Source organism: Hydra viridissima, unplaced genomic scaffold (genome assembly GCF_058129835.1).
Source record: "Hydra viridissima isolate aposymbiotic clone 2 unplaced genomic scaffold, HvirCarnegie_v1 scaffold_12, whole genome shotgun sequence".
Lineage (NCBI taxonomy): Eukaryota > Metazoa > Cnidaria > Hydrozoa > Anthoathecata > Hydridae > Hydra > Hydra viridissima.
In genome coordinates, this window is record NW_028324311.1 from 11,632,770 (window position 1) to 11,658,961 (window position 26,192).

At 26.5% G+C, this 26,192-nt stretch overlaps 4 protein-coding genes across 5 annotated transcripts; all 4 read left to right on the plus strand.

Annotated features, from left to right (window-relative positions):
- Positions 1-320: 320 nt before the first annotated feature.
- LOC145194106 (tRNA (uracil-5-)-methyltransferase homolog A-like) lies at positions 321-14,884 on the plus strand. Its single transcript, XM_090068122.1, has 25 exons — positions 321-437; positions 640-899; positions 3,187-3,278; positions 3,896-3,914; positions 4,830-4,886; positions 5,011-5,074; positions 5,685-5,739; positions 6,223-6,277; positions 7,265-7,333; positions 7,953-7,975; positions 9,584-9,620; positions 10,813-10,876; positions 11,069-11,104; positions 11,200-11,270; positions 11,488-11,549; positions 11,717-11,804; positions 11,879-11,979; positions 12,074-12,116; positions 13,102-13,162; positions 13,385-13,465; positions 13,546-13,589; positions 13,683-13,761; positions 13,867-13,983; positions 14,063-14,159; positions 14,467-14,884. Exons 2-25 carry the CDS (start codon positions 645-647, stop codon positions 14,804-14,806), a joined length of 2,010 nt encoding a protein of 669 aa, XP_089924248.1. The 5' UTR covers positions 321-437; positions 640-644; the 3' UTR covers positions 14,807-14,884.
- Positions 14,885-15,113: 229 nt separating this feature from the next.
- Positions 15,114-15,550, plus strand: LOC145194109 (centromere protein S-like). The gene has a single exon (XM_080071711.2). It carries the CDS (start codon positions 15,114-15,116, stop codon positions 15,456-15,458), a length of 345 nt encoding a protein of 114 aa, XP_079927837.2. The 3' UTR covers positions 15,459-15,550.
- Positions 15,551-15,654: 104 nt separating this feature from the next.
- LOC145194107 (ketosamine-3-kinase-like) lies at positions 15,655-19,350 on the plus strand. Of its 2 annotated transcripts, none has more exons than XM_090068123.1 (8): positions 15,655-15,919; positions 16,026-16,109; positions 16,278-16,378; positions 16,568-16,730; positions 18,196-18,249; positions 18,585-18,726; positions 18,883-19,057; positions 19,163-19,350. In XM_090068123.1, the coding sequence occupies exons 1-8, from the start codon at positions 15,776-15,778 to the stop codon at positions 19,242-19,244; spliced, it is 945 nt and encodes a 314-aa protein (XP_089924249.1). In that variant the 5' UTR covers positions 15,655-15,775; the 3' UTR covers positions 19,245-19,350. The 2 variants fall into 2 exon arrangements, with proteins under 2 accessions (XP_089924249.1, XP_089924250.1); XM_090068124.1 differs by having other exon boundaries at positions 16,045-16,109.
- Positions 19,351-19,489: 139 nt separating this feature from the next.
- On the plus strand, positions 19,490-20,706 carry LOC145194108 (uncharacterized). The gene has a single exon (XM_090068125.1). It carries the CDS (start codon positions 19,567-19,569, stop codon positions 20,443-20,445), a length of 879 nt encoding a protein of 292 aa, XP_089924251.1. The 5' UTR covers positions 19,490-19,566; the 3' UTR covers positions 20,446-20,706.
- The last annotated feature ends 5,486 nt before the right edge of the window (positions 20,707-26,192 follow it).

Consider the following 26,192-nt stretch of genomic DNA (forward strand, 5'->3'; position numbering starts at 1 on the left):
TGTAATTGAAACTTTTAAATTTTTTGTTCCTAAGAGACTAAAAATAAAAAAAACATGTTTTTTTTTTTCAATATCATTGATTTTTTTAAATTGTACCATTTAAATATTTTTTTAAAACTACCTTTTAATCTGAACACAGATAGATGTAAAAATGTTAAAGAATTACCCTTAATACAAATGTCTGCGGAAACGGGGAGTGGAGAATTGTTGCTCACATTGATTTATAGAAAGAGTCTATTGATCAAGTAGCTCTATATTTAAGACTTTGGACTAAAAAGTATTAATTATGTTATCAATTATTTTTAATTAATCACGTAGTTACAATGTATCTGATAATCAGCGGGAAGCAAAAAGTAAACTTAGTTTGTTACGTCATCCAGCTACCATCAAACATGTGACCTTGTTATTTTTTACATATTTTTCTATAAAATATTTTTGTAAGATGTGTTTTCTTATTTACATAGTTTGCAAATCTTTTTTTTGTTTTTTGTTTTTTTGTTATAATATATTTGTCATCATTAGAAAAAATTGGTATAGATTACTATTAATGTATTAATCAGGGTGCATAACAATATACCTTTTTTTGTAGTTAAATTATAACAATCTATATAAAGAGGTTTATAAATTCTTTATAAATAGTTCCTATGGCTGAGATGGATAATAGTATTAAGCATGATTCAGGAATTGATTCAGAGAAATCTACCACTTCTCAGGGAGAGATTCCCACAGAGAGTAGATGCGATCTCTTTTTGGCAGAGGTGCAAACAGGGCAAGATAGTCAAGTTAAGCCAACTATAGATGATTTGACAGATGAGTATCATTATCTTAAATCCGGAGAGTACACATCAGAAATATTCAAAGTTGTTGTTCATAATATTCCAAAATTGATATCTTTTGGTGTAAGCGCATATATATATATATATATATATATATATATATATATATATATTATATATATATATATATATATATATATATATATATATATATATATATATATATATATATATATATATATATATATATATATGTATGTATATATTAATTTGTATGCATGTATGTGTATGTTTTAGGTTATTACAAGATGTGTTTGTTTAAAAAATATGCACTACATTAATATTTGTAGATTAAAGCAATACACTAATGAATGACTTTGAAATCAATATAAACAAAAGGTGCTTTATTGAAAATTGGTAAACATTTTTAAAACAGAAAACTGATAATAATGAAAATTAATGAAGTTATAGTTAATCCCCAATAAAAATCAAATAGAGAACAGATTCATACTGAACTACTAGTCTGTTTTTTTTATTACTAAGTTACTATTTAAGTGTAAGCATTTTTAGCTTACATATGAAATCTTATTGATTAATGACTTATGTGTTTTTCAAAAAACACTTAAAAAAATCTTTTATTTAATAACTTCTCTTATCCCAATTATTGTTTGTTTAAAAATTTTAATCATTTAAAAAAATTAGTTTTATGAATTGTGAGTAGGGAAATTTTTTTCCCTTTATTAAAAGTTTTTACTTTTAAAGTAACTGATAAAAATATGTATTTTAAAATGCTCATTATTAGTAATTTTGTTCTTATGATTTTTAATTATAATGATGATTAATGATGGTACTTACAACAATATTTGGTCCTATTTGCACAGTGACCGTCAACAACTTAAAGGTAAAATATCAGTGAAAATTGTTTATGGATTTTTAAGAATTTTATGTAGAGATTTAAATTAAAATCTTAGCTGCTGAAAAATCATGAGAACAAAATTACTAATAATGAGCATTTTAAGATACATAGTTTTATCAGTTACTTTGAAATCTTAGCTAAAATCTTATTATTAATTAAAATCTTAGCTAAGAAGTATTCTAAAAAATGAACATTTGCAGTTTTTCCAATAAAAGCCCCCCCCCCCCCCTCAAAAAAAAAGATTGCTAATTTTTTAACAGTATTTAAAATATTTTGAACACTGGTTACATTTATTGGATATATATAGAAATATATGTAATTATATTATAAATAGATATTTCTACATACAATATTGGACGTTTTTCCATTTGATGTGATCTGATTTTATTCTCTTATACATGTTTCGATGGTTTTTCAGTTGTATAAGTTAACAGGCATATGAAGAGCAACCTGCTTGTTGAGAAAGTTGTTGAATGCTATTGTAAGGTGATGTTCAACAAATACCTTTTTAGCCTTTAAATAAATTTTTGAGCCTTAAATTTTATAAAGACGTAAGTCTTAAGTTCTAGTCTTTTGACTCTGCTTTACTGCTCATTATATATATCCATAAAAAAAAAATTTGAGCAATTAGTCTTTGCCTAATTTGCTATCAATACCAATAGCAATAGCAATCAATAATAATTTATTCACTAGTTTCAAACTTACAGCAAAACTCTTAAAGCAATATGAATAATTGAGTTGTAATTCAAAAAAGCTTTTTGTATTACAAGATTCACTGGCATGCAGAATCTACTCTAAAGGTAGTAAAAAATATTTGTAAATTAAAAAATATTAAGTTCTTTTTTTAACCTTGCTATAAAGTTGTTATGCATAAAATTCTGGACTGAAGCAACCTGATCTTCATTAAATGACATAAACTTTGTAAGTGAAATTTTAAAAAAATGTTTTACTACATGCAGTAAGAGCTTTGAAACTCTTTAAGTAAACCTGACATTCACTAAGTGGCATAAACTCCAAAAGCAAAACTTTAAAGAGGTGTTTTAGGAGGTATGGTAATGTAAAACAATTAAGCACTGATAAAGTGATGATACTGGAAAATGATGGATTCTGCTACCAAAGTTTTAATCTTCAATTTAAATGAATTTTCTTGAGCCTTGTAACTTCCTCATTTTATCAATTAGTCAAATTTTCTCTATTCTAATATTTATTTTTATATTTATTATATATATATATGTATATATATATATATATATATATATATATATATATATATATATATATATATATATATATATATATATATATATATATATATATATATATATATAATTATTTCTCTATTCTCCATCTTCACTGACTTATTGAATAAGTTACATTTTTTTGTGTTTACTATAATACTAAGAGATACTAAAAGTTTCTAAGTTATACTCCCATAAGGCTATTTAACAAATAGGGTAAGCTTTGATTAAATGATTCTTATATTCATTTTTCTAGAGATTTCGTGAAACTATCATCAAAATACTAGGTTTTGTTCCTCACAAGACAAAATATAATAAGTTTCAAGATTATGCATTCCTTGCCTTGAGGTATATTTAAATTGGTTTATTTATGTTGTTTTTTTTTTAATTGATATAAACTGTATCATATTGAGCAATCACCAGTTATAATGATTTTTTATGAAATCTTATGTTAAATACTTTTTTAGTTCTATAAATAAATAAACTCTATAAATATATAAATTCTATAAATAAATATTTGCTCATTTGATCAATCATCTGACTATTATAGTTTTTAAATGTAAGAACAGACCCCAAAACAATCTCCTATCACTGATCAAATGATATTCAATATTAAGATATTATCAGGATATTTAAGAAAATCTTTCAAGATTATATGTAGTTATCTTAATATACTAGTATAAATGTTAAGAAAAGATGCTATATACTATACAAAATTTGGTTTGTGATTGGTGTTATTTTAGGGCCTGTAAGAATAGCTTTCACTCTTAAAGATCTTCATGAAATAGTTTAGATTTGATTTGAAATTTTTTAAAAATTTGTATATGATAAATTTAAACCACCCAAAATAAAATATTGATCATTTATTTTTTACTAAATTATGCTAAATATTCTGATGATTAAAAATTTAGTAAAAAAGAATTTTTTGTAAAGTCTGTCTAACATTTACTTTTTTGTTTAATTAGAAATGAAGAAGAACGCCAGGTGAAGTTAAACTTTCAAGTTGATGTTTTTACCTTTGTTGTGTTTTATTTGAGAGCTATAAATTACTTTAACTAAGATCAGAGTTAGATTTGATAGGTTGTAGAGAGTGCAAGTTTCCATTTCTGTTGAGATTTAAATTATAACCATCTTTAAGTCTAAAGCATCAGATTTAAGAGTGATAATTTAAACTTGTGGCTGTTTAAACATGTAATTCCAAAAATTTACTTAAATATAAATAATCATTTTAATATTTAAATAAGTTGTTTTCATGTTTTAAAAAATTTTAGTAGATTTTCATTAAGCAAAAGGAGAATAAACATCAAGAGGGGAGGTATAAATATGATTACAAGAGTTTGAAATAACAAAGTAATAAATTGTTTAAACATGTATTTCACTTTAAAAAAAAAGCGTTGTAGCAATTGAATTCCATTGAAAACAGTTTGGAATAAGACTAAAATAAAGATCTGTGTTCATACTGATACTAGGGTGATCCATTTCAACCATTTTTAAACAATTTTATTTAAATTTACAATTTTCTTTTAAACATTTAATATATTATATAGACATTTAGACCTAATGCAAATTTTCAATAGACATACAGTATCAACAAAATTAATTTAGCATTAAAAAAATTTAAACAGATTGTCCATAAACAAAATTGTTTGTTAGCGACCTCTAAATATAATTTTTATATGCTGATTATGTTATATTATATGCTCACATATTTACTATTTCATGAAAAGGAATCAGCTAAAATAGTGCCTAATTGAACATTATCATAAAAGTTTTTTTTTTTTTTTTTTTTTTTTACATTTTGGACCATCCTAACTGATACTGTGTGTAAGATTAGGACCCAGGCTTCTTAAAAAAGTTTGAATCCTATTAATCATTTTTTTAATTTTTAAAATTATTTAGATTGCTCTAGAAAAGCTGAACAACTTTAAATGGAAAAACAATGTATTAGTGGTTAAGGTTAGTTGTCATGGATGCATATGTGAAAGATAAAAATATGTATCCTTATTCCATAAATAAGAAAAATATTTGTACATATTGTATATGTTTCTAACCTAATTTAATATTTACTTTGTTGGAATAGAAAGCTGCACCATCAGGTGACCCACTTATAATAGAGAGAAAGCGAAGAGCTGCCAGTGATGCAGGTGGTTAGATTTTCCTATTTTTATTCTATTTTAATATATCTGTTTTATTCTATTTTAATATATCTGTTTTTATTCTATTTTAATATATCTGTTTTTATTCTATTTTAATATATCTGTTTTTATTCTATTTTAATATATCTGTTTTTATTCTATTTTAATATATCTGTTTTTATTCTATTTTAATATATCTGTTTTTATTCTATTTTAATATATCTGTTTTTATTCTATTTTAATATATCTGTTTTTATTCTATTTTAATATATCTGTTTTTATTCTATTTTAATATATCTGTTTTTATTCTATTTTAATATATCTGTTTTTATTCTATTTTAATATATCTGTTTTTATTCTATTTTAATATATCTGTTTTTATTCTATTTTAATATATCTGTTTTTATTCTATTTTAATATATCTGTTTTTATTCTATTTTAATATATCTGTTTTTATTCTATTTTAATATATCTGTTTTTATTCTATTTTAATATATCTGTTTTTATTCTATTTTAATATATCTGTTTTTATTCTATTTTAATATATCTGTTTTTTAATCTGTTTTTGTTTCTCCTTTGATATTGTTGATCAACTTCTTTTTTTTTTTGACGTCAACAGGAGAATCATCTAAAAAAAGCAAGTTAGATGAAAATGAAGTTTCTTTTGATGAGAAGTATGCAATAGTGATTTAATTATTTTAGTTTTAAAATATTTAATCTTTCGAAACATTCAGGAGTTTTCCTTCTTGTAATAAAAAAAAAAAAAATTTCTGTTTGCTGCAAGAGAAACTACTATAGCTAAATTTGTATTTGTTTATATTTTCATTATTTTTTTTTCTTTTAATTTTTTTTTTTTTTTTGGTTATAAAAAAACAACATAAAATTTTAAAAAAAGAAGCACAAAAAAGTAAAGAGTTTTGTATTTGCTGTCTTTCATTAACACTCTAACAAAGATATAACTTCAACCTCAGCGGTTTTGTTAACAAATCCCTATTTAGTGGTCTTTATATGTTAATATTTTAACTATTAGATATCTAATAATTTTGTTAATTTGTATTTTAGTTAATTAGATTCATATATATTATTATTTGTGGAAAAAAAAAACTTGTAAATAAATATGCTCTCTTTTTTCTGATTTTTATTAAAACTAATTTTAGAATATTTCAAAAAGTTTGCCCTTACTGGAATTATACCTATGATGAGCAAATCAAAGTAAGATATTTTCTTTTTTTCTGTTTTCATGGAAATATAATTTTGTTTAACATTTACATAGGTGGGGCTCATAAGGGCTGCACTTATTAAAAGCAAACAATTTGGAAATATGCTTTGCAATATAATTAAATATTTGTCACAATAAAAAAAAAAAAAATTAAGAGACACGGAGATTACAGATATGTACTTTTTCTTGGTTTTCTCATTTTATAATTTTTATCATAAAAAACAGGTATCTGCATTTCTATGATTTTCATATACTTCTAAAATTAAAAAAAAAAAAAAAAGATCTGAAGTTTTGGTATAAGTTTGTATAAAAAGTTCTGATTAGATATTGTTATTTGCAAAATTCAATTTTAAAATTTTTTTTTGAAAATGATCTTGAGTTAACCACAACTCTGATGGAATTATCTGGACTTAAGTTCACACAAAAAAACTCTTATCTTTTACCTTCATATTTTATATTATATTAAAATATTATTACATTATTTTAAAATATATGAAGCTATTTTTATGGTTCCTATTGAACCTAGAAGCTTTTCAAAAACTTCTTACATGTCAAGTAGCAAATTTATTATTGAACTGACTTAATTATACTCTAGAAGCAGCTTCTTCATATTTTTTTAAAAATTATGTCATTAGTTCAAAAAAATACTAAGATATGTGAGTGATTAAATTAATCTTTTATAGTTTCATTATCAACATGTTGCTTTTTTATTTAACATCTGTTTTATTTGAAATTTATTTCTGACATCTGAAAGTTATCTTTGAATTACTTTTTTTAAATAATTTTTTTTTTTAAAATAAAACATTACCTGTTTACTTAACTCATGTAGATAACAATTAATCATGAAATTAAATAGTATTAACATGATTTGAAATGCCACCTGTGTCTTTATCCAGAGTTTATTCTAAACAATAATGGTAATGATTATTAAAAGTAAAGTATTGTATATTGAATTTATTTAGTTAGTTTCCTTATTTTAGTTAAAAGAAGACGAAATCTTGGGTGTTATTAAAAAACTTACAAAGACCTTAAGATCTGATAAAAATGTTGTGAGTGATTTTGCTGCTTAAATTATGCTGTTGATTCTATTTGTATGAATTTAAAGAACTGAAAGTGTTAAACTTTAAATGGCATGAAGCTTGGTTCCTTTTTTTTAGCTTCATTAGTACTTGTGGATACTGTGGGATGGCAAAATAAAAAAATTCAATGAAAAATAAATCATGACATGATTTATTGTAAATTTATATTGCCTTTTAGTAATTTTTTTGAATTCTTGTAGATTATTCTATTTGTCTTCAGTTTTAATGTACTAAGCCTGCAAAAAAAATTCAAAATTCTTAGAATTCATATAAAATTTAAAACATTTAATAATTGAGACACTGAGCTTAGTAAAAAATAACAGGAATAATTAAGCATCAGTAGGTTTGTTTTTTTGTTTTTTTTTGGTTTTCAACAAATAGATAACTTCTTTATCAGTCTTTTAAGAAAAATCTAATTTTCTGAGTGACTAAACTAAACTAGCTTTTCTATTTAAAAGATATTTGTGGAAATGTATTCTGTTTTAATGATTTTAAACTTTTTCTAAAAGTTATGAATTTAAACAGAGTTTTTTTGAAATAATATCATTATAAGAATTTCTTTTAAATTTGACATGTTATTCTTTTTTAGGATTCAAGTTGGTTGCCAAACAAGTAAACTTTCTTGATTTTTATTATATTATTGTTCTCAATTAGTCATGTTTGAAGCACATTTGTTGGTTTGGATTCCTTATCAACATCATCAACATATCTGTCTATCTAATTTAGAGAATACTTAGAGTAATGAAAACTTGCTAAAATCTGACCAATTTAAAAAGTTAATGTCGCCATTATACTCATGTATAAATGGAAGAAGTCGTTTTTCTAAACATTAACATTGATTGATGTGATGATTGCTACAGCCTTTGCTCAGACATACCACAGTCAGATATGGTTATCATACCACAGTTATCATACCATGGTTATCCACATTAGTAATTTTTTTGGGAATTTCTTTTTCCTAGCAAACACTTTCTAGACATATTTCTTTGATGTTTGTGCAGTATCCAGAATTTCTGGGTATGTTATCACCTGCAAAAAGAAGTGTTTTTCATCATTAATAGTCAGAAGTGATTTTGTATTATAGAGCTGGTTAACAAGTTTTCTGCTTCCTTTCTTTGCTTTTATTTGGTTGTTCAATAGTGAATTTGGGGGTCTTTTCATACTTTCTGTATTGAATATTTTTAAATTTATGACAAATTGTTGATTGATCTACACTGAGTTTAAAACCCAGTTTTCACTAACTGATCTCTTTTCAATTGTTGACAAGTCTCTTTAGTTTGGCTTTCTTTTTTCTAGTCCAGGATGTCAGATAAACAGAGTGCTTTTTTTTTTTTCAAAAAAAGGCTGACTAGTTAAAGTCTTTTTAAGTTCATCACATGATTATTCATCACAAGATATTTCCTTCTTTTTTAAAATGATTTACAATTTCACTATTTTTTTTTCATTAGGGTTTTGTACAAAAAAATTTGTGACATTTTTTGAAGATTCTTATTCTCCTGTATTTAACCTCATTTAGATAAATGTGTTTTAAATAATAAAAGTCAACATTTCATAGAGTTTTTTTTACATATACATCAAACCACATAATCCTTTAATAAGCTAGAAAAATTGAATTAAAATGTGTCTAATAACTTGTGCATCATTTGTTACATATTTGCATCTATTACTGTTTTTCAATATACTGTGTTATTTCCACTAAACAAAAACACCATCAGTCAATAGGTATTAGCTATATCAGGAACATTTAATCCAACAAGATCTTCAACAGAATTGTCATCAACACAGTTTTTACCATTTTTTTCTGAACCAGCCACACCACCCTCTGCTTTATGAAGTACAACTATCACTGCCTTTACAAAATATTTAATTTTTCGGTGACCTGTTTGTGCCAATTTTACTCAAATATTACCTGTCATAAGTATGTAATATTACTTGTCATATCTATGTAATAGTATCTGTCATATGTATGTTATATTACCTGTTAGTCATATGCATGTTGCAATTTTTTTATTGACCATAGTAATAAAAACTATAATAACTATACACTTGTTAATTATGCAACTCTCTAAAGTTTGTTGAATGTTGTAAAAAATTCTTATGTTAATATAAACTTTTTTATCCCTTATTTATTTTTGTTTTTTTTAGTCTTGTTTAATTTCAAATTATTAATTCATCAAAAAAACAAAGTTTTTTTATTATGATTTCACTATTTTTTCACAGTAAACTTTGCTTGGACATGCTTCCAATTTTAAAATCAGTGAGTCAATCTCTAGTTTATTTTTAAATTGTTGTGAATTATAGGTTTGAGATTATTGACAAATTTTATTCTTTGATAAATAAGTCAACATTCAGAATTTTCAATAATAGTTTTTTTTTTTTTGGTAAAAGCTGTTTTTTTTTTGTTTTTTTTTAAAAAAAAACAAAAACATAGAGAAGCCCAGGGTAAGATGAGCTATTTTTTACATGTATTGTCCCCTAATCAAAGAAAAATTAAAATGAAGCTAATCAAAAGCATTTTTCTTTATTTCAGAAAGATTTCTAACCTAACAGCCTGATGAAATTCTATCAATGAAAAAGCATAAACTAAAATTAATGTATCTATGTTAAAAAAATAGTATCTATAGTCAATTTAACTCATGTAAAAGCTAAATTTTTTTACAAAACTTTCAAAACTATTTTAAAAAATTTTTTTTGTATTAAAACTGTTATTAAATGTAAGTTAATTTATGAGCTCTGTAGTACACTAGAAGAAATATGTGCAATCTAAATTTTTTTAGCTAATCTTGATCTTAAAGAATTATATTTAAATAATTATATTTGAATATATTTAGTGTTTAAAAAACTTTACCTGTGTAATCCCTTTTTTTCCAATCATTGGAGATTTTTCCTGTTTGCCAATTCAGGATTCAGTTTACAGCAATTTTTGGAGATAAGACCATGGTTAGCAAGTCTTTTTATATCTCTTTATTTTTATAGGTCTGCTAGCTCTTTCTCCTTTACCTCAGCAAAGTTCCACTTTTTTTTAACAATTCTTTTCAGCAATTCTCTCACAGTTTAGACTCTTTTTTATATACCTAAAACTTTTGTTTTCTGTTGCTACACTAATATATATATTAGGTCAGCATAAATTTGCTTACAATAACAAGTATTTTTTGTAGATATAATAATATAGAAATATAATAAGTGTAATAAAATATAATATAGATGTTTTACTTTAACAAACCTAAAAATATTTTTGTGAAAAAACTAAGAACATTTTTCTCCACCACAGTTTATAAAAGTAATGGTTAATACCTTTACTTATTTTCTACATGACAAAAACTTTTGTTAAATATGTATAAATAAAAGGGGTTAGTCCATTTAAACACTTCCTCATCAAACTCTAGACTTACTTTACATCATAATACCCATATTTTTTACGTGAATTTATTGAATAATATGATTTACAGCCAGTATTGACAAACTATCGCAACAAAGTTGAATTTACAATAGGAAGAGGTCCTGATGGTTTAGGTAGTCTTTCTTACTGTTTGCACATTTTTATAGTTCTGTGATATTTTTTAAAATTATTTTAAGTAAATATGTCAGTTGATAAAATGTCAACCAATAAAAACCCAAGGCGTTTTGAACTTTATGTTCAAACTTGAATTATTTTTAGATTAACTTCATTATAGCTCCAATCATTTTTAGGTTAACTTTTTTTAGATAACATGGTTGGTTTTCGGTTAGGTTCATATAAAGGTCATTATTTATTGCTTATGTATTTATCAACATTTCTATTCTGCCTTTTCATTTTTCTTTATTTTGTATTGAAATAATTATGAATTAATTTGCAGCTGGGAGTCTGATAATAGTTGAACCTACAAAGTGTGCTAATTGCTCTAATGAAGCTATTGCCATAGCAAAAGTATGTGCTTCAATTTATTGTATGTTAAAAGTTTAATTTAACGCCAAGATTTAAAAGATCAAATATTTTATTCCTTCATTTAAGCTTCATTTAAGTGTTATTTCTTCATTTAAGCGTCATATAAATTAGATTAATTTTTATATTTTCAAGAAAGTTTTATATTACAGTTTAAAAATACAATTAATCAGTAATTGACAGAAGTATTTTTTTTTCATAGGATTTTACAGAGTTTCTTCGAGCACTGCCATATCCATCTTTTTGTGTATCAACTCATATTGGGTGTGTGTGTGTGTTTTTTGTGCATTTTTATAGTGATTTTAAAAAAATTAGTTTTGCTTAAAAGTTTATTTATGTCTCAAGTTTTGTTAGAAAATAGATCTAAGAAAAATATTTTTTTCTTTCCAAAAAAAATTGAAAAAAATGATGATAGCTTGAACTTATTATAGACTTTGGCAACAATTAACCATACGAACATCAAGATGTAGTGATGTAATGGCTATTGTTCAACTTAATCCACAAGCAATTAATAAGAAGGTATTATTTCAATATTTCAAAATTTAAATTTGTTAAAGAACTTGAACTTGAAATTTAAAAAAATGTATTTTTAGGAGGAGTACGAAGATTTAATGTCAAAATTGAAAAAACATTTTACTGGAGAGTACCGCTCAGTTAAAGTTACATCTCTTTATATTTCTTCCTCTTCTCAGAAGTGAGCTTTTTTTTTATGATTTTTCTATCTGGTATAGTAAGAGAAAACATGAAAATACTGAAAATATATTTCTAAAATATTCTATTATTTTTAGAAATAACAACATCGACACATTTAAACTCATTTATGGATCCCAGGTTTGTTGGTTTTGAAAATCTTGATTTACGATTTTGCTGCTTTTTTTAAAAATTAATTTGCTAAAACACTTTAGCTTTTGTTTGTTTAATTTTTGTTATTTTTATATATAGTTTTTATTATTATTTATAAGTATTACGTTAGTTATATAGTTATAGTTACTATATATAATTACTTTACAATTATTATACATAGTTTTTTATCTAATTATTTATATAATTCTTTACTTTAATATTGTATATAATTATTTTTTAATTTTTTTTTTAATTTTTTTTTTTTTGTTATTAAAGGTCAGCATTTTTTTTTTTATTCACACTATTTTCAAAAGTACATTTTTATTGTTATTTTTAATATATATAATATTAATAATATTAGTGTTACGATAGAATACTTCTCTGTTCTCAGAACCCTGCTGTGTAGGCAGTTTAACAGCGTTGTTGTTTTTCTTGGGAATGCTAATGTTTTATTAGATTTTATTTGAAAGATGTTAAATAATTTATTTAACTAATAAAATTTTCATTTTTACTAGTTAAATGAATTTCAATAGAAACCTGGATTTATTTTCCTTAATATGCACAACTCCCATACTGCTCTCATTTACAAGATTAAATATACCTAACTACCATTTATTTGTACATAACTTCCATTTAAATATACACAACTTTATATACTGCTCTCATTTACAAGCTTAAATATATACAAAAAGTTAAATATGCTAAAATTAAATTCAGCAATAAAAATGATTTAATCAGATTTTTTTTTGGATTGTTAGAATTCTAATACATTGTTCCTAAGCACATAATTTAATTGCAGCTAAATTACAAGCCTTTGCAGTTTTTCTTTTTGTTGTTATTATTATTATTAAAACTGCAATTTCAATATCAATAATAGATATAGTTATACTGCAGTGGAATTAAATTACTGCTGATCTCTATATATTATTTACAACAACTTTTATTTACAACATATTTTATTTTTTATTCATAGCACATCACTGAATCATTGTTGGGTTTGAATTTCCGGATATCTGTTGATGCTTTCTTTCAAGGTGAAAAAAAAATGTTGTGAAGTTGATTGTTTTTAAAAAAATGTATTTAGTAAATGCAATAAATGCAAAACGTAAAAAAATATTTCAGTTTTATGATTGGTTGAAACTTTTTTTGTTTTCTATTACATAAAAATGAAAAAAGATGACAAGTTAAGTTTACTTTTAGCTTTTTTTCTTCATTTTAAAAATTAACTTTTCTAAAAGTTGAACTTTATTTTCTAGTAAATACACCAGCTGCTGAGATTTTATACAGGACAATATCTGAGTGGTGCGATGTCTCCCTAAATGATACATTAGTTTTAGGTATAGGTTGTTGTATTTTTTCTTAAATTAATTTAAAAAATTTAATAAAAATGACCTAACATTACTCATAAACATTTCAGATGTTTGTTGTGGTACAGGCACAATCGGTATTTGTATTGCAAAAGTAAGTTTTTCTTGATTGATACATATATATGTACACAAATATTTTCTTTTTTTTTTTTTTTTTTTTTTTTTACATACATGAATTTATCTTTAGAACAGAAGGTTGCCTGTTGTTGGCATTGAAATTTGTACCCAAGCTGTTCAAGATGCTAATTTTAATTCTGAAGCCAATGGTAGCTGTTTTTTTTTTGTCATTGTTGTTATTTTTAAAATAGTTTTGTTAGATCAATTTTTTGTATTATCTGAAAGTTTTGATAATTGTTTTTGTTTTTGATCAGGTGTTGGAAATGCAAAGTTTATTTGTGGAGCAGCAGAAAAGGTTCTTCGCAGTGAAATCAATAAACTCAATCAAAAAAATATTATTGCTATTGTTGATCCACCAAGAGCTGGTTTACGTGAGTATTTTTAGAAATGTGTTCTTTTGAAATATGGCTACATGTTTTATACAATTATAGCTCTTTTTCTTTATTACAGACAAAGATGTCCTTCAATGTCTTCGGTCGTGTGCAGCAATCAAAAAGATTATTTATGTTTCTTGTAGTCCAAAACAAGCTGCAGATAACTTAATTTTGTAAGTGATTTATTAGTTTATAGTGTTTTATAAGTAGTTTATAGTGTTTTTAGTTCAAATGACTCATTGATAAAAAGCTTTTTAGCAAAATCAAAGTTCTGCTTCTTTTGTCATTTATGCATTTAGCATTAATGAAGTATACTAATAAAATCTTTATGCTTTTTATTATTGCTGTTTATGATACTCAGAAAAGGTCCTGTATTTTGTTAATTCTTTTTTCTTTACAAAGTTCTATATGTAGATAAACTTTTTTTATTGTACCTATTTATTTGTAATGAAGAATAACTTGTTTGTTGCACCTATTTAGTTTGTGTCAAAGACAGAGTAAAAGACGTGCTGGAAAACCATTTAAAACAATGCGAGCAGTGCCTGTTGATTTGTTTCCAATTACACCTCATTGTGAGTTAATAGTTGAATTAGTGCGAGTTGATGATGTTTCAGCAAAACAATTGTTACCAAATGCAATTTCTGTTGATGAGTTTAAAATCAAATCAACTGTAATCAATACCGAAACAACAGATGTTAAGGAAAATGTAAACACAGTTAATAACAGTATTGGTAGTTCTGTGGCTTCCGATAAATTTTCAAATGATGAAGTAACAGAAAAAGACAAGTGTTCTGATCAAGTTGTGCATACTGTTGTTTAATTTTTTTTGAGTTTTTAAACATTTTAAATGATGTTTTAAGAAATTGTTGAGCATAGCAGAAATACTGTACCTACACAAGTTTGTTCTGTTTTTTTTTTGTTTTTTTTTTTTTATATCAAAGAATCATTTACAGTGTTTTTTGCTTGAAATTGTTTTTTTTTTATCTTGCTTTTAAGTGAATGCGCACTTAGTTCTATAAATGCAACATATCACAAGTTTGAGTTGCTTGTAGCATGCTAATAGCTGTGCATAAAAGTTTTTGTTTATTTTCTACTATAAAAAAAAGTTTATTCACAAGTAATGAAACATGGCAGATAAGCATGATGATATTGAAAGCTCTCGTTTAAAAGCTGTTCTCCATTATGCTGTAGGAAAGGTGTGTGAGATGAAGTCAGATGAACAAAGTGTGACATTTTCCAAAGCCTTTGTAGCTTGCTTAGCAGAAACTGTAGCAACTCAAATTGAATTTTTTGCAACTGATCTTGAGGTCTTTGCTAAGCATGCAAAGAGAACAGTAATAAATATTGATGATGTCAAGTTATTAGTTCGAAGAAATCCTGGTCTTATCAAGGAAATAGAGACTTTCATTTTAACAGAAAAACAAAAAACAAAAAGTAAAAAGAGGAAGTCTGATGAGACAATTCATGAATGATACTTTTTCAGTTTTGTTTCTTTTTTTTTCCTTTAATATGTTTGATAGATTTCTTTCCCTACTCTTGGAATTTACAACGATCTACTTTTTCATTTGATTTATTTTCTAATCCACATGTTTAAGTTTTTGGTAATTTTTCATTAACTTTTAAAAGTTTAGAATTTTTTATTGTGCTGTTTATAATAATTTCTTGAGAATAATTTACTGTAGCAACATAACAAGCATATGTTCAGTGTAAATCATTAGCTTGGATGGTGATTCGATGTATACAATTAACATAAAAATTACAATATTAATATATATTTTATACTGTTTGGATGATGGAGGAAATTTTAGGAGATCTGTTTGGTGAGAAAAGTGTTGTAAATCTAAATAAAACAGATAGTGGTTGCATTAACGAAGGTTGTAGTTATCAAGTAGGACATCGAAAAATTTTTATAAAAACAAACACTAAAAATGGGGTAAATATTTAATTTTGTTTAAATTTGTTTGTGGCTGCTGTTTAAATTGAAATATTAGTTGTTTTTTTCAAATCACAAACATCATTTTTATTTTAATGTTATGAAGGCTGATTTAATGTTTGAAGGTGAAATGGAGAGCTTACAGGCCATTGAAGCAACAAATACCATTAAAGTACCACATCCATATAAGGTAGTGTAGAAACATAAGTCATAAAGCTTTTAAAAAATTTTGTCTTAGCAAACCAAATGTTTGAACTGGAACTTAAAAAGTTTTTACCTTTTTAGATTTCCTTTACAAATCTAAGCATTTTATGATTAACACTTGCTCTCTGATAATACAATTTTTCTTACTGATCAGGTTTTTAAGTATGGTCAGGGCTTTGCCATTGCTATGGATTACCTTGATATAAGGCCACTCCAACATAAAGAAGAGGAACTGCTAGGAATTCAACTTGCTCAGTTAACTTAATAGTATAATTTTCTTTTTGTGATTTAAAAAATAGACATGTTTAATTTAGTTCAAATTTGTCACAATTTTATGTAAAAAAGTTTATGTAGCAGTTTAGATGAACAGTGGGTAGAAATATTAAGATGTTTTAAATGTTAAGATGTTTTAAAGAAATTAATCAGTATAAATTATGTTTTTAGATTGCATATAAATAACATTAGAAAGATAAAGGAGCTCAATAACGCCAGCAGTTGCATAAATTCTGATCAAAGTTCTAGCAGCGTTGTACAAGAATATGGGTTTGGGGTACCAACATCATGTGGATTTTTCTCCCTTGATAATATATGGTCAACAGATTGGATTGTATTGATTTTGCTTTCAATCAATATTTTTTATTATTTCTTAGCATTTTCAGTATTGTTGTATTCTTCAATATATAATATACAGTGCTTTCAAAAAACTAAAGAAGATAGTGACCTAATTTTTTTCTTTTTCAGAGAAAAATTGTTCTTAAATAATTCTTGTAAATCGTCGCCTTAGAGGGCAGAGGTTCTATCTCCATGTTGTGCTCAAATTCAACTATGACTTGAGGGACATCTTCAATGTTAATAATTTCAAAAAAGTTGAATTATTCCTATCATGTTTGATAGTTCTAATTGATCAAAAAACATTAACAAAAAATAAAATTGCTGATTTATGCTTAATGCTCAAACTTTGTTTTTGTTCTCCTGCAAAACTACCCAAAATGGAGATAGAACCTCTGCCCTCTAAGGCGACGATATGCAAATCTTGCATCAGGAAAAATTTTTGTTAAATAAAACTTGCATTAGCAAATCTTGCATTAAGAAAATTGTTCTTAAATAAATCTATCATACTAAAACATACAAATGTTGGTTGGAGAATGTTATTTTTAAATGTTATATTGCAAATGTTTTAAATGTTAGCAAACCCTAAATTTGTAAAAAAAAAAAAATCATTAAGAAAATTATGATAAATAAAAATTGTTGCAATAAACAAACAACAAACATCAAAACAAAGCAACAACAACAAAAATTCTCCACATGCTTTTTTTGTAAGCCACATGCTCTTTTCTGTATTGATTCAACAAAGTTGTTGCAAATTTCGATTGGAACTCTTCTCCAATTGGTACCTAGTCTTTTTTTTTTTATTTCTAATAGAACTTATTCAGATTTTGTATAACTATTTGTCCATTCAACTCCAAGTAGATTCAATAGGATATAAATCGTGCAGTTCTCTACCGTCTCTTTACCTGTATGTTGATTGATTCAACCTGTTTAGAAAGTAAACAAACCTTCTCCATTAAACTAGTTTCATATACTAACACTCCCACTGCCAACATTGGAACAACAAAGCAGTTGTTATATATTTCTAGAGTTCTTTCTTAGTTTCTGGATCTTAAATGATTTTGGATACTGCTTGTAATTTTAAATGTTTTCAGAGTATATCTGTTGCAACTCTTGAAAATTAGCGATAAGCTGTTCATTAGCAAATTTATGCTTTTTATTGAAAATGATCAAACTAACATTAATAAAATATTTATAAAGAAAAAAAAAAGAAAAAACATGTCGGTTTGAGAAGAAAATAGAACAAAAATCAATTTGAAAATTTTTCTATTTTTTTTTAAAAACATTTTCTGGTGCTTTTTTTTTAACATTCACTTGAATTATTAAAAAAAATGAGCTTGTGAAATTTCTATCATCCAAAGGTAAAAAAGTTATTTTTCTATGTTTTGAGAAAAATGATCGTTATTTTTCAGTGGGTAGCTTGGTTTTATAATTTCAATAGGTTTTTTTTATATCTGTTTTAGAAATTCTTTAGTCGTCAAAGACTTCAAAATAAAATTGACCTTATTCAGCAGGAGGTAATTTGTTTATTCTTATAATTGTCATTAGTTATTGTTCTTAAATATTGTTCTTAAATATTGTTCTTAAATATTGTTTTTAAATATTTTTTTAAAATATTGTTCTTAAATATTGTTCTTGAATATTGTTTTTAAATATTGTTTTTAAATATTGTTTTTAAATATTGTTCTTAAATATTGTTTTTAAATATTGTTTTTAAATATTGTTCTTAAATATTATTCTTAAATATTGTTCTTAAATATTGTTCTTAAATATTGTTCTTAAATATTGTTCTTAAATATGATTATAGGACCAAATATAAATTATGCTGAAGTATTGTAGTATTCTCATTTAGTATGGGGACCGACTTCTTCAAGAACTTTGGGCAGAGTTGCAATTAAATCTGGATAAGTTGTTTGCTGATATAAAAATTTATCCTTCTCTTCTTCACGGTGACCTTTGGAGCGGAAATGCAGCACGTGTTGATAAATTACCTGGTATTTTTAGTGTTTTCTGTTCATTTGTCTGGTATTCTAATTGCTAAAATATAATTTTGAGTTGTTATTTTAATATTGTTAATGAAAAAATACATATATTTTTCTATTTTCTGACGTTTTTATCCTTTTTCACATCTTTTAACATTTTTTTGATAGTAATCTTCGATCCAGCATCTTTCTACGGTCATCATGAATTTGATCTGGCAATTGCAAAAATGTTTGGAGGATTTGGTCAGTCGCTCTTCTCTGCGTATCACTCAATTATTCCTAAATCCCCTGGATTTGATGGACGTCATGAGTTATACAAATTGTTTCATTATTTGAATCATTGGTGAGCTTCGGCATCTTTATTTTATTTTTACGTTTTATTTTTGGCCACGTAAACGTTTTAAGTCAAGAGAAAATTTTGACGTCATTAACTTTTTTTTTTTTATAGGAATCATTTTGGAAGCGGGTATCGTTCTTCATCTGTTGAAACTTTACGGAAAGTTCTGTATTGCATTAAGACCAGTTCTTAATATCGATAATCCTTTTGCTACAATTTAATATTCTTGTTATTGGTAGCGATGATTGTAATACTGTATAATATTTGTATTAATCTGAAAATATATCATGGTTATTGTTTGTTGGCTTTTTTGAGTAAGGTTTCTGTTAATTTTTTTTTTAAGCTTGTGTGAAAAAAATAAATGATTGTTTTGAATTTTTGGGTGAATTTTTTGCAGAGAGACTAATCATTTTTGAAATGTTCTGATTTTTAGAAACGGTCGCAATCTTTAGTTTCTACTACGTATTCTATAAATCTATCTCTGTAGGTTGCATTTTATTCATAGGTAATTTAAAATGAACGGATTTTATGATTTGAACGTTATTGAATCTCCATCTTATCCGGAGAATTTGTCAAACGTCAAGCAATTAGTCACCCTGGGTTACAGCGTAATTGCTATAAACCGTATTCAAGATGTGTTCGAAGGTGGTCTTAAAAAAATCAATAACGACGAAAAACGAAGACGAAAAGAAAAATTTGTTGCCGATATAAATTCGATAAAGAGTTTGATTAATCGCATTACAGACGATATAAACAAGTTGAAGGATCCTGAATTAAAAATTCCTGCAGACTTCAAACTTCTTTCACGCTTAACATTTCCTATAGAAAACTTCGATCAAATCCCGATGTTGCGAAATGACTCTTACAAAGATCTGTTCGACGCATTTGATATCATATCTGCGATACCGGGAAACGAAAAAATGTTTAAAGCTGTTGTTGAGGGGAAAATAGACGTAGACATTATTTCATTGCCATTAGAATGTAAACTGGAATTTAAACCAACGCATAACCTTGTGGCTTTAGCAGCTTCGAGGGATTTGACATTTGAGATTTGTTATAGCGCAGCTATTAAGAGTGTTTCCTTAAGAAAATGTATTTTTAGTAACGGTAAACAGCTTGTGAAAAAGACTAAACACGCCAAAGGAATCATTTTATGTAGCGGTGGAAGTACAAGAATGGATTTTCGATCACCACACGATGTTGCCAACATCGCCAATCTTTTTGATATAAAAGGGGCTCACTGCTTAAATAGTGTTCGTAAAAACGCACATGTTGCTGTCTCCCATGCATATTCTCGAAAATATACGTTTAAAGGAATTCTTATGGTCGAAGAGATTACGGAAAAAGTGAACGAAGAACCGCTCACAAAGAAGTTAAAATGCAGTAATGGCTAATATAAAAAAAAAAGGCTGGTTGACAACAGATAAATGGTTAGATGTTTACACAAATATCTTTATAAATTGTATTTTAGGCTTAAAAAGCACACTTTGGCGAAGAAAATGAAATGAAAAACCAATTCAAAAAAATATATTTTATTCCAGATATTTTTCAATATTCTAGTGTATATCCAAATGCAAAAATTACTCAATGCAAAAGGCACAGGTTTTTAAGATTTTTCCTTTTTTTTTTTGTTGTTATAATTCATTTAATCTTTACACCTTCGTTTTCTTTGTCGTAACCTCCACTCTGCACGCTGTTATTATCAAGATCAAATTGAGCAAAAAGTATTTTTCTCTTGCTTCCTGGAGATCGTCCTGGTAAAGAATTTTCTAAAGTTCTTTATGCCTATTGAATTTACCATCTACTGAATGCAAAAGAAGCTTGTGAAGCCACTGGGAAATGTAACATTCACGGATATTCTTGTATATTAATGTTATAACCAGAGTTGATAAACGGCAGAAATCTTCTCGCCTCCTTTTTTTGAGGCCACCACCGATTGGGAGGGGTCAGAAGATATTTTGGAGGCAAGTTGATTTAGAAACCGCCTCCCGATTGATGACCGCTGCCAGAAATTTTTTTTTTCGGGAGGCGGAAGCCCCTGATGGCCGTTGTCAGCAGATATTTCAGAGGTAAATTGATTTAGGGACTGTCTCCAGTGGTTTCCACCTCGAAATTTTTGCTTCCCGCCGCCTGAAGTAATGAAGACAAAGGGCGAACTTTTCATTTAAAAAAAAAAAATCTTTAAATTGCTTGTTTACTTAAAGACGTTTGTTTTTAAATTAACAACCAACTTAAAGATTATTTAGGTTCAAATATTGAAAATTTCACATCAAAATTTCGTTTTATATGAGATCGCCAAACTTTGACTTGCATTTTGAGATATCATTGTGCCATTTATAGTTGGCAAACAGCCATATCCGCACCAACGCACAGTGAAGCGAAATGGTCAAAAAGCGGCCAAAACTCAAAATTTTGTAAAGTAATAAACGTTTTTATTAAATTATTGTTCTAATTCTCTGACTAGGATAGTAGACATGAGAGAACTAAAATATATATTTTTCTTATCATTTGATATTTTTTCTAATAAGTTGTAAAAAAAAATTAATGAAAATGGTGTATTAAAAAAATTCCACTTATGGCCACTTTTTTAGCTTTAGCTTCATAGTGCAACGAGTACCTAAAAAGAAAGCAGAAGGATTTCCAGATATTGAATCTCTTTTATTGTTATTAAAGTTTCTCTGACATTTTGACATGAGACTTGACAAACAAAACAAAAAGTTATGATTTTGTCTGAGTGTTTTTTTTTTCAAACCTATTGACAAAATTTGAAGTTTTATATTCAAAACAAGAGTTAAAATTTGGAAATTTTACTTCCATGCCATAGACTAAAAAATCTTTTCGTGGAAAATTTACAGAAAGTAAATTTTCAGTTTTTGATGGGATCAAAGCTTGAACATTTGAACAAGTCGCTCGTCAATTGAATTAAAACTGTCATTTTTCGACTAGAATGTTCAATTCTTAATTATATTCATTAGATATTTTTAAAAACTCTTGAAAAATGCAATATCCTCAAATATTCATTAAAAATTTTAGAAATTGATGTCAATTAGAATCGAATTTTTTCCAATAGTCAAAATTTTTACACGATAGAATTTATTAACTTTTGAAACTGAAATTTTTAAAAGAGGTATTTCATAAAATTTGAAATTTGGAACTAAAATTTTTAAAAGACTTTTCATAAAATTTGAAATTTGAAACTGAAATGTAAAAAACGGTTTTACTTGAAGATTCTTGTTTTTAAAAGTTTTTACATTCTGAAACATAAGTGACAATGTCTTTAGCATTTTATAACAAAAAAATAAATTTTGAATATGTTCTGTTGTTGAATTGATGCCTATGCGGCCAAATAATGCATTTCCGTTATTGGAAATAACATTACCATCATTCAAGAACTTAATTATAATGTGTTGCTCTTCTTTACACCAAAAAACTTTTCTCCGGAAGAAAATTTAAACAAAGATTCTTTTAAAATTTTGAATTCTTATAAGTTAAAAACAGCATCACACAAAAAAGTACAAGCCGAATTAAGCTAGTAACGCACCATTTTAAAAGTATCACACAATTGGAAACTCAATGTAAATATTTTAAACAACTATAAATTTGTAAACTGCTTACCTCATCGATTTTCTTACTGTTTACCTTATAGATGCAACGTTTCAAGGTTTCGTCAAAATACGTGGTCGCAAAATGGTTTGTACATAAAAGTACAGTAAAAATTTAGTATGAAATTTTTACTAAGTAAAAATAATCGTGCGAGTAAAAATCTCGTACTTCACCAATATGATAAAGTACTTCACCGATATGATAAAGTACTTCACATCTCAAAAAAAAACCATTTTGCTTTCAAAACACAAGGATATTGCTATAGAACTTGGAAATTTGGAAATGAGAAAAATTCGAAATTCAAATTCGAAATACAAATGTTTTTTCTGCAAGTATTCGTTATACAAAAGGTGGAAAATCAATCTGTAAAATAAAAGCCTTGTCTATTAAGACACTATTTTCATTTGTTGCCAACACTCATAAGTATGTTTGTTTGATGTGCCCGGAGAACAGAAACCTTGTATGTAGGCCTAAACCAAATTTGCAAAAAAATTTTTTTCATGTTCATAAAAAATCTGAGTACCTTTACGGTTCTCAAAAAAAAATTACTTGTTCAAGATAAATTAGTTGGGATGCAGAAAAAAGATGAAATAGATGAAGCCGTAATAAATTGCATTAATCAAGATGGCCGTCCTTTTAACGATTTTCATAAACCTGGTATGCAACGCCTTCTAAACATTGTTGCTCCACTTTACAAACCGCCTCATCGAAAGACAATAGCGAAGCGATTAAGAAAGCAATACTATTAGAACAAGAACGATCTTAGAGCTAAATGTCAGTTACCCATATTGCCCTAGCAACCGATTTGTGGAAGAATAGGGTTGGATCCTATTGGCTTTGCATAACAGCGCATTATCTAACAAAGAAGTTTAAATAAAAATCAAATATAGTTTGCTTTCTTAGATTTTAAGGAAGACAATTAAGTAATAGACTTACAACATTCGTGCAAAAAGAAATTAATAAGCTTGAAATTAATACTAAAGTTGTTTCAATAACAACAGACAACGCCGAAGATATTAAAAAGGTGATGGGATCTATTGTTTTACGACTTTCATGCATTTGTCATCATTGAAATCTTGTTTTAAATTATGGAATAAAATTGTGGGCCAAACCGTCACAGAACTTATTAGATGGCACATGAGATATCGATGAGGATCTTATCTATTACAATAACTATAATAAAAGCGATGCCGAGTCTAATGAAAATATATCGTCGGACGAACAGCTTGAAATGCACGATTTTAACAATCATGTAGAAAATGCGTGTACTTATGATGCAGAAAACGTGAGCTCGGATGATGATAAAAATAGCGAGGAGGAAGAAGTATCAACTGATGAAGCTGTTAATCAGTTATTTAACTTTTCATCCATCATACTATTTAGGTTAAAAAAACTTTAGCTCTTGTTAAAAGATCTTCAATTTTACAACCATTTGTTTTTGATGAGATTAAGAAACAGGGACTAAAACTAAATAACTTATTGTCAGATTTTCATGTACGTTGGAACTCAACATTTTTAATGATTAGTAAGATAATGAAAGCACCAGGATCTATAGTAACTTTCTTACTAATCAGTTTTAATAATTAGTAAGAAAATTACTATAGATCCTGGTGCTATCGATGGGTTTACAGAAAAAAGGATTAGTAAACTCAAGAAACTAAATCCTTTATCAGAAGATTGGAAGTTCCTAGAAATTTTACACTATAATCTTGTGCCATTCTTTGAAGCAACTAAACTTCTCTCTACTAGAATTTTTCCAACACTTTCGTCGGCTAAATTTGTCTAAAATACGTTTATGAACTTTCTTGAAAATGAATCTTTACCTAAATGTTTTCTATCTTAATCATCTTCTTTGGTCAAGAGAGAAAACAGGTTACGAAGTAGTCTTTTCAAGTTTACGAAGTTACACTTTATTGAAAAGATATCTCCAAAACAAAATTTAAAAACTTTGCTAGCATGTTTCTTTGATCCGAGAACTAACGAGTGTCTTACAGAAAAAGAATATCCGGAAGCAGAAAGTAAACTGTTGAAGACATTTTCAAATACAATGCTCCATCAATATCCTCGAAGGTCAACGTTTATAAACGCTTGTTTGCGAAATGACCAAAACCAACCGAGAAGTGGTTAGTTATAAAATATTACTTGTTTTTAAATCTTAATCTATTTAGACTTATGTGGTTAATTTTTCAATATATTATTATAAAAAGATATGCATATCGACAAATATTATAACTTATTTTCATTTTCAGAAGTGATTTTTCAGAGACAGATTCAAATATTGGATTCGAACTTCAAAATTCAACTGAACAGTCTGTTATCTACAAAAATGGATTTGCTAAATTTGCAAAATTGTGTGGTGTCAATCTCTGCGAAGAAGAAGCACAATCAAAGTGAAATATCAAAGTTTTTTTTTTTTCAATTACGCTTCAAAACAAAAAAATTGGAAATTTGATGAAATTTGGTACAAATATGAAAAAGATATTCCAATGTTAGCCTCTAAAGCAAGAATTAGTTTTATTTCAACTCCTAGTTCGGTAGAGCCAGAATCCTCATTTAGCGTTGCTAACTTTATTCTTCGAAAAGAACGATGTAAGAACTTTCGTTACTCAATGCTACTTAAAGAGAAGATATGATTAAACTTACTTTAAAATTGATATTTAACTGAGAATGGAAGTAATCCACTTATATATTTTGTATTTTATATATTTTATGATGATGTGGTAGAAACTTTACACATTTTACTATGAAATATGTCTTTTAAAAATGCCAATACGTGGTTCGGCGATTTGACAAACCAAAAAGGTTGTGATTATTTTAACACAATATAGCGATTGTTTTAACTATTAGTTACTATTTTATTTTAATTATTGCCTATGTAGTTCCTAAACATTTTAGCATTTGCAAGCAAGGGTGTGGTTAGGTTCTCCCACACCTCAGCAATTTAAGGAGCTCTTTTTAAATCTAAGTTTTAAAGCCATTCCTAATAAAGGAAAGTTTTTAAAGGTTTATTGGGCCGTAATATTACGGGTTTATAAAACAAATTTCAAATGGGACTCAGTAATATGGCTAGTTGTTGCTTTTTCTTGCTCCAGCTTTTGATTTTGTTATATAAAGTAAATTATTCAATAATGTATTGTCCATTGTTGGTTATGACTTGCTCCCAATGTTCAACGAGTTTTTCGATTCCCCTTCGGTAGATATCGCCCGGCCTAGATTCGAAAAATCCGTCTAACCATGCCCCTAATTCAATATCATTAATGAACAAAATGCCACACGAAGCGATTGAAAGAGATCGGAAGAGATGAAAATCCGATGGTGTATTATGATCAAGGAGGCGATTCAAACGTCACATCCAAAGGGACAGGCGAAAAACAAGATAAAAAAGTGCGAGAAACACGGGGTATTTTAATATAAATTGCAAAAAACATGATAAAAACACGAAAAAAACACGGCATCAAAATGCCACATTTTTTTTCATTATGCAATGACTTCAACAAGCAAAAACTGTGTTTTAGCTAAGATTTTATGACCGTTTGTT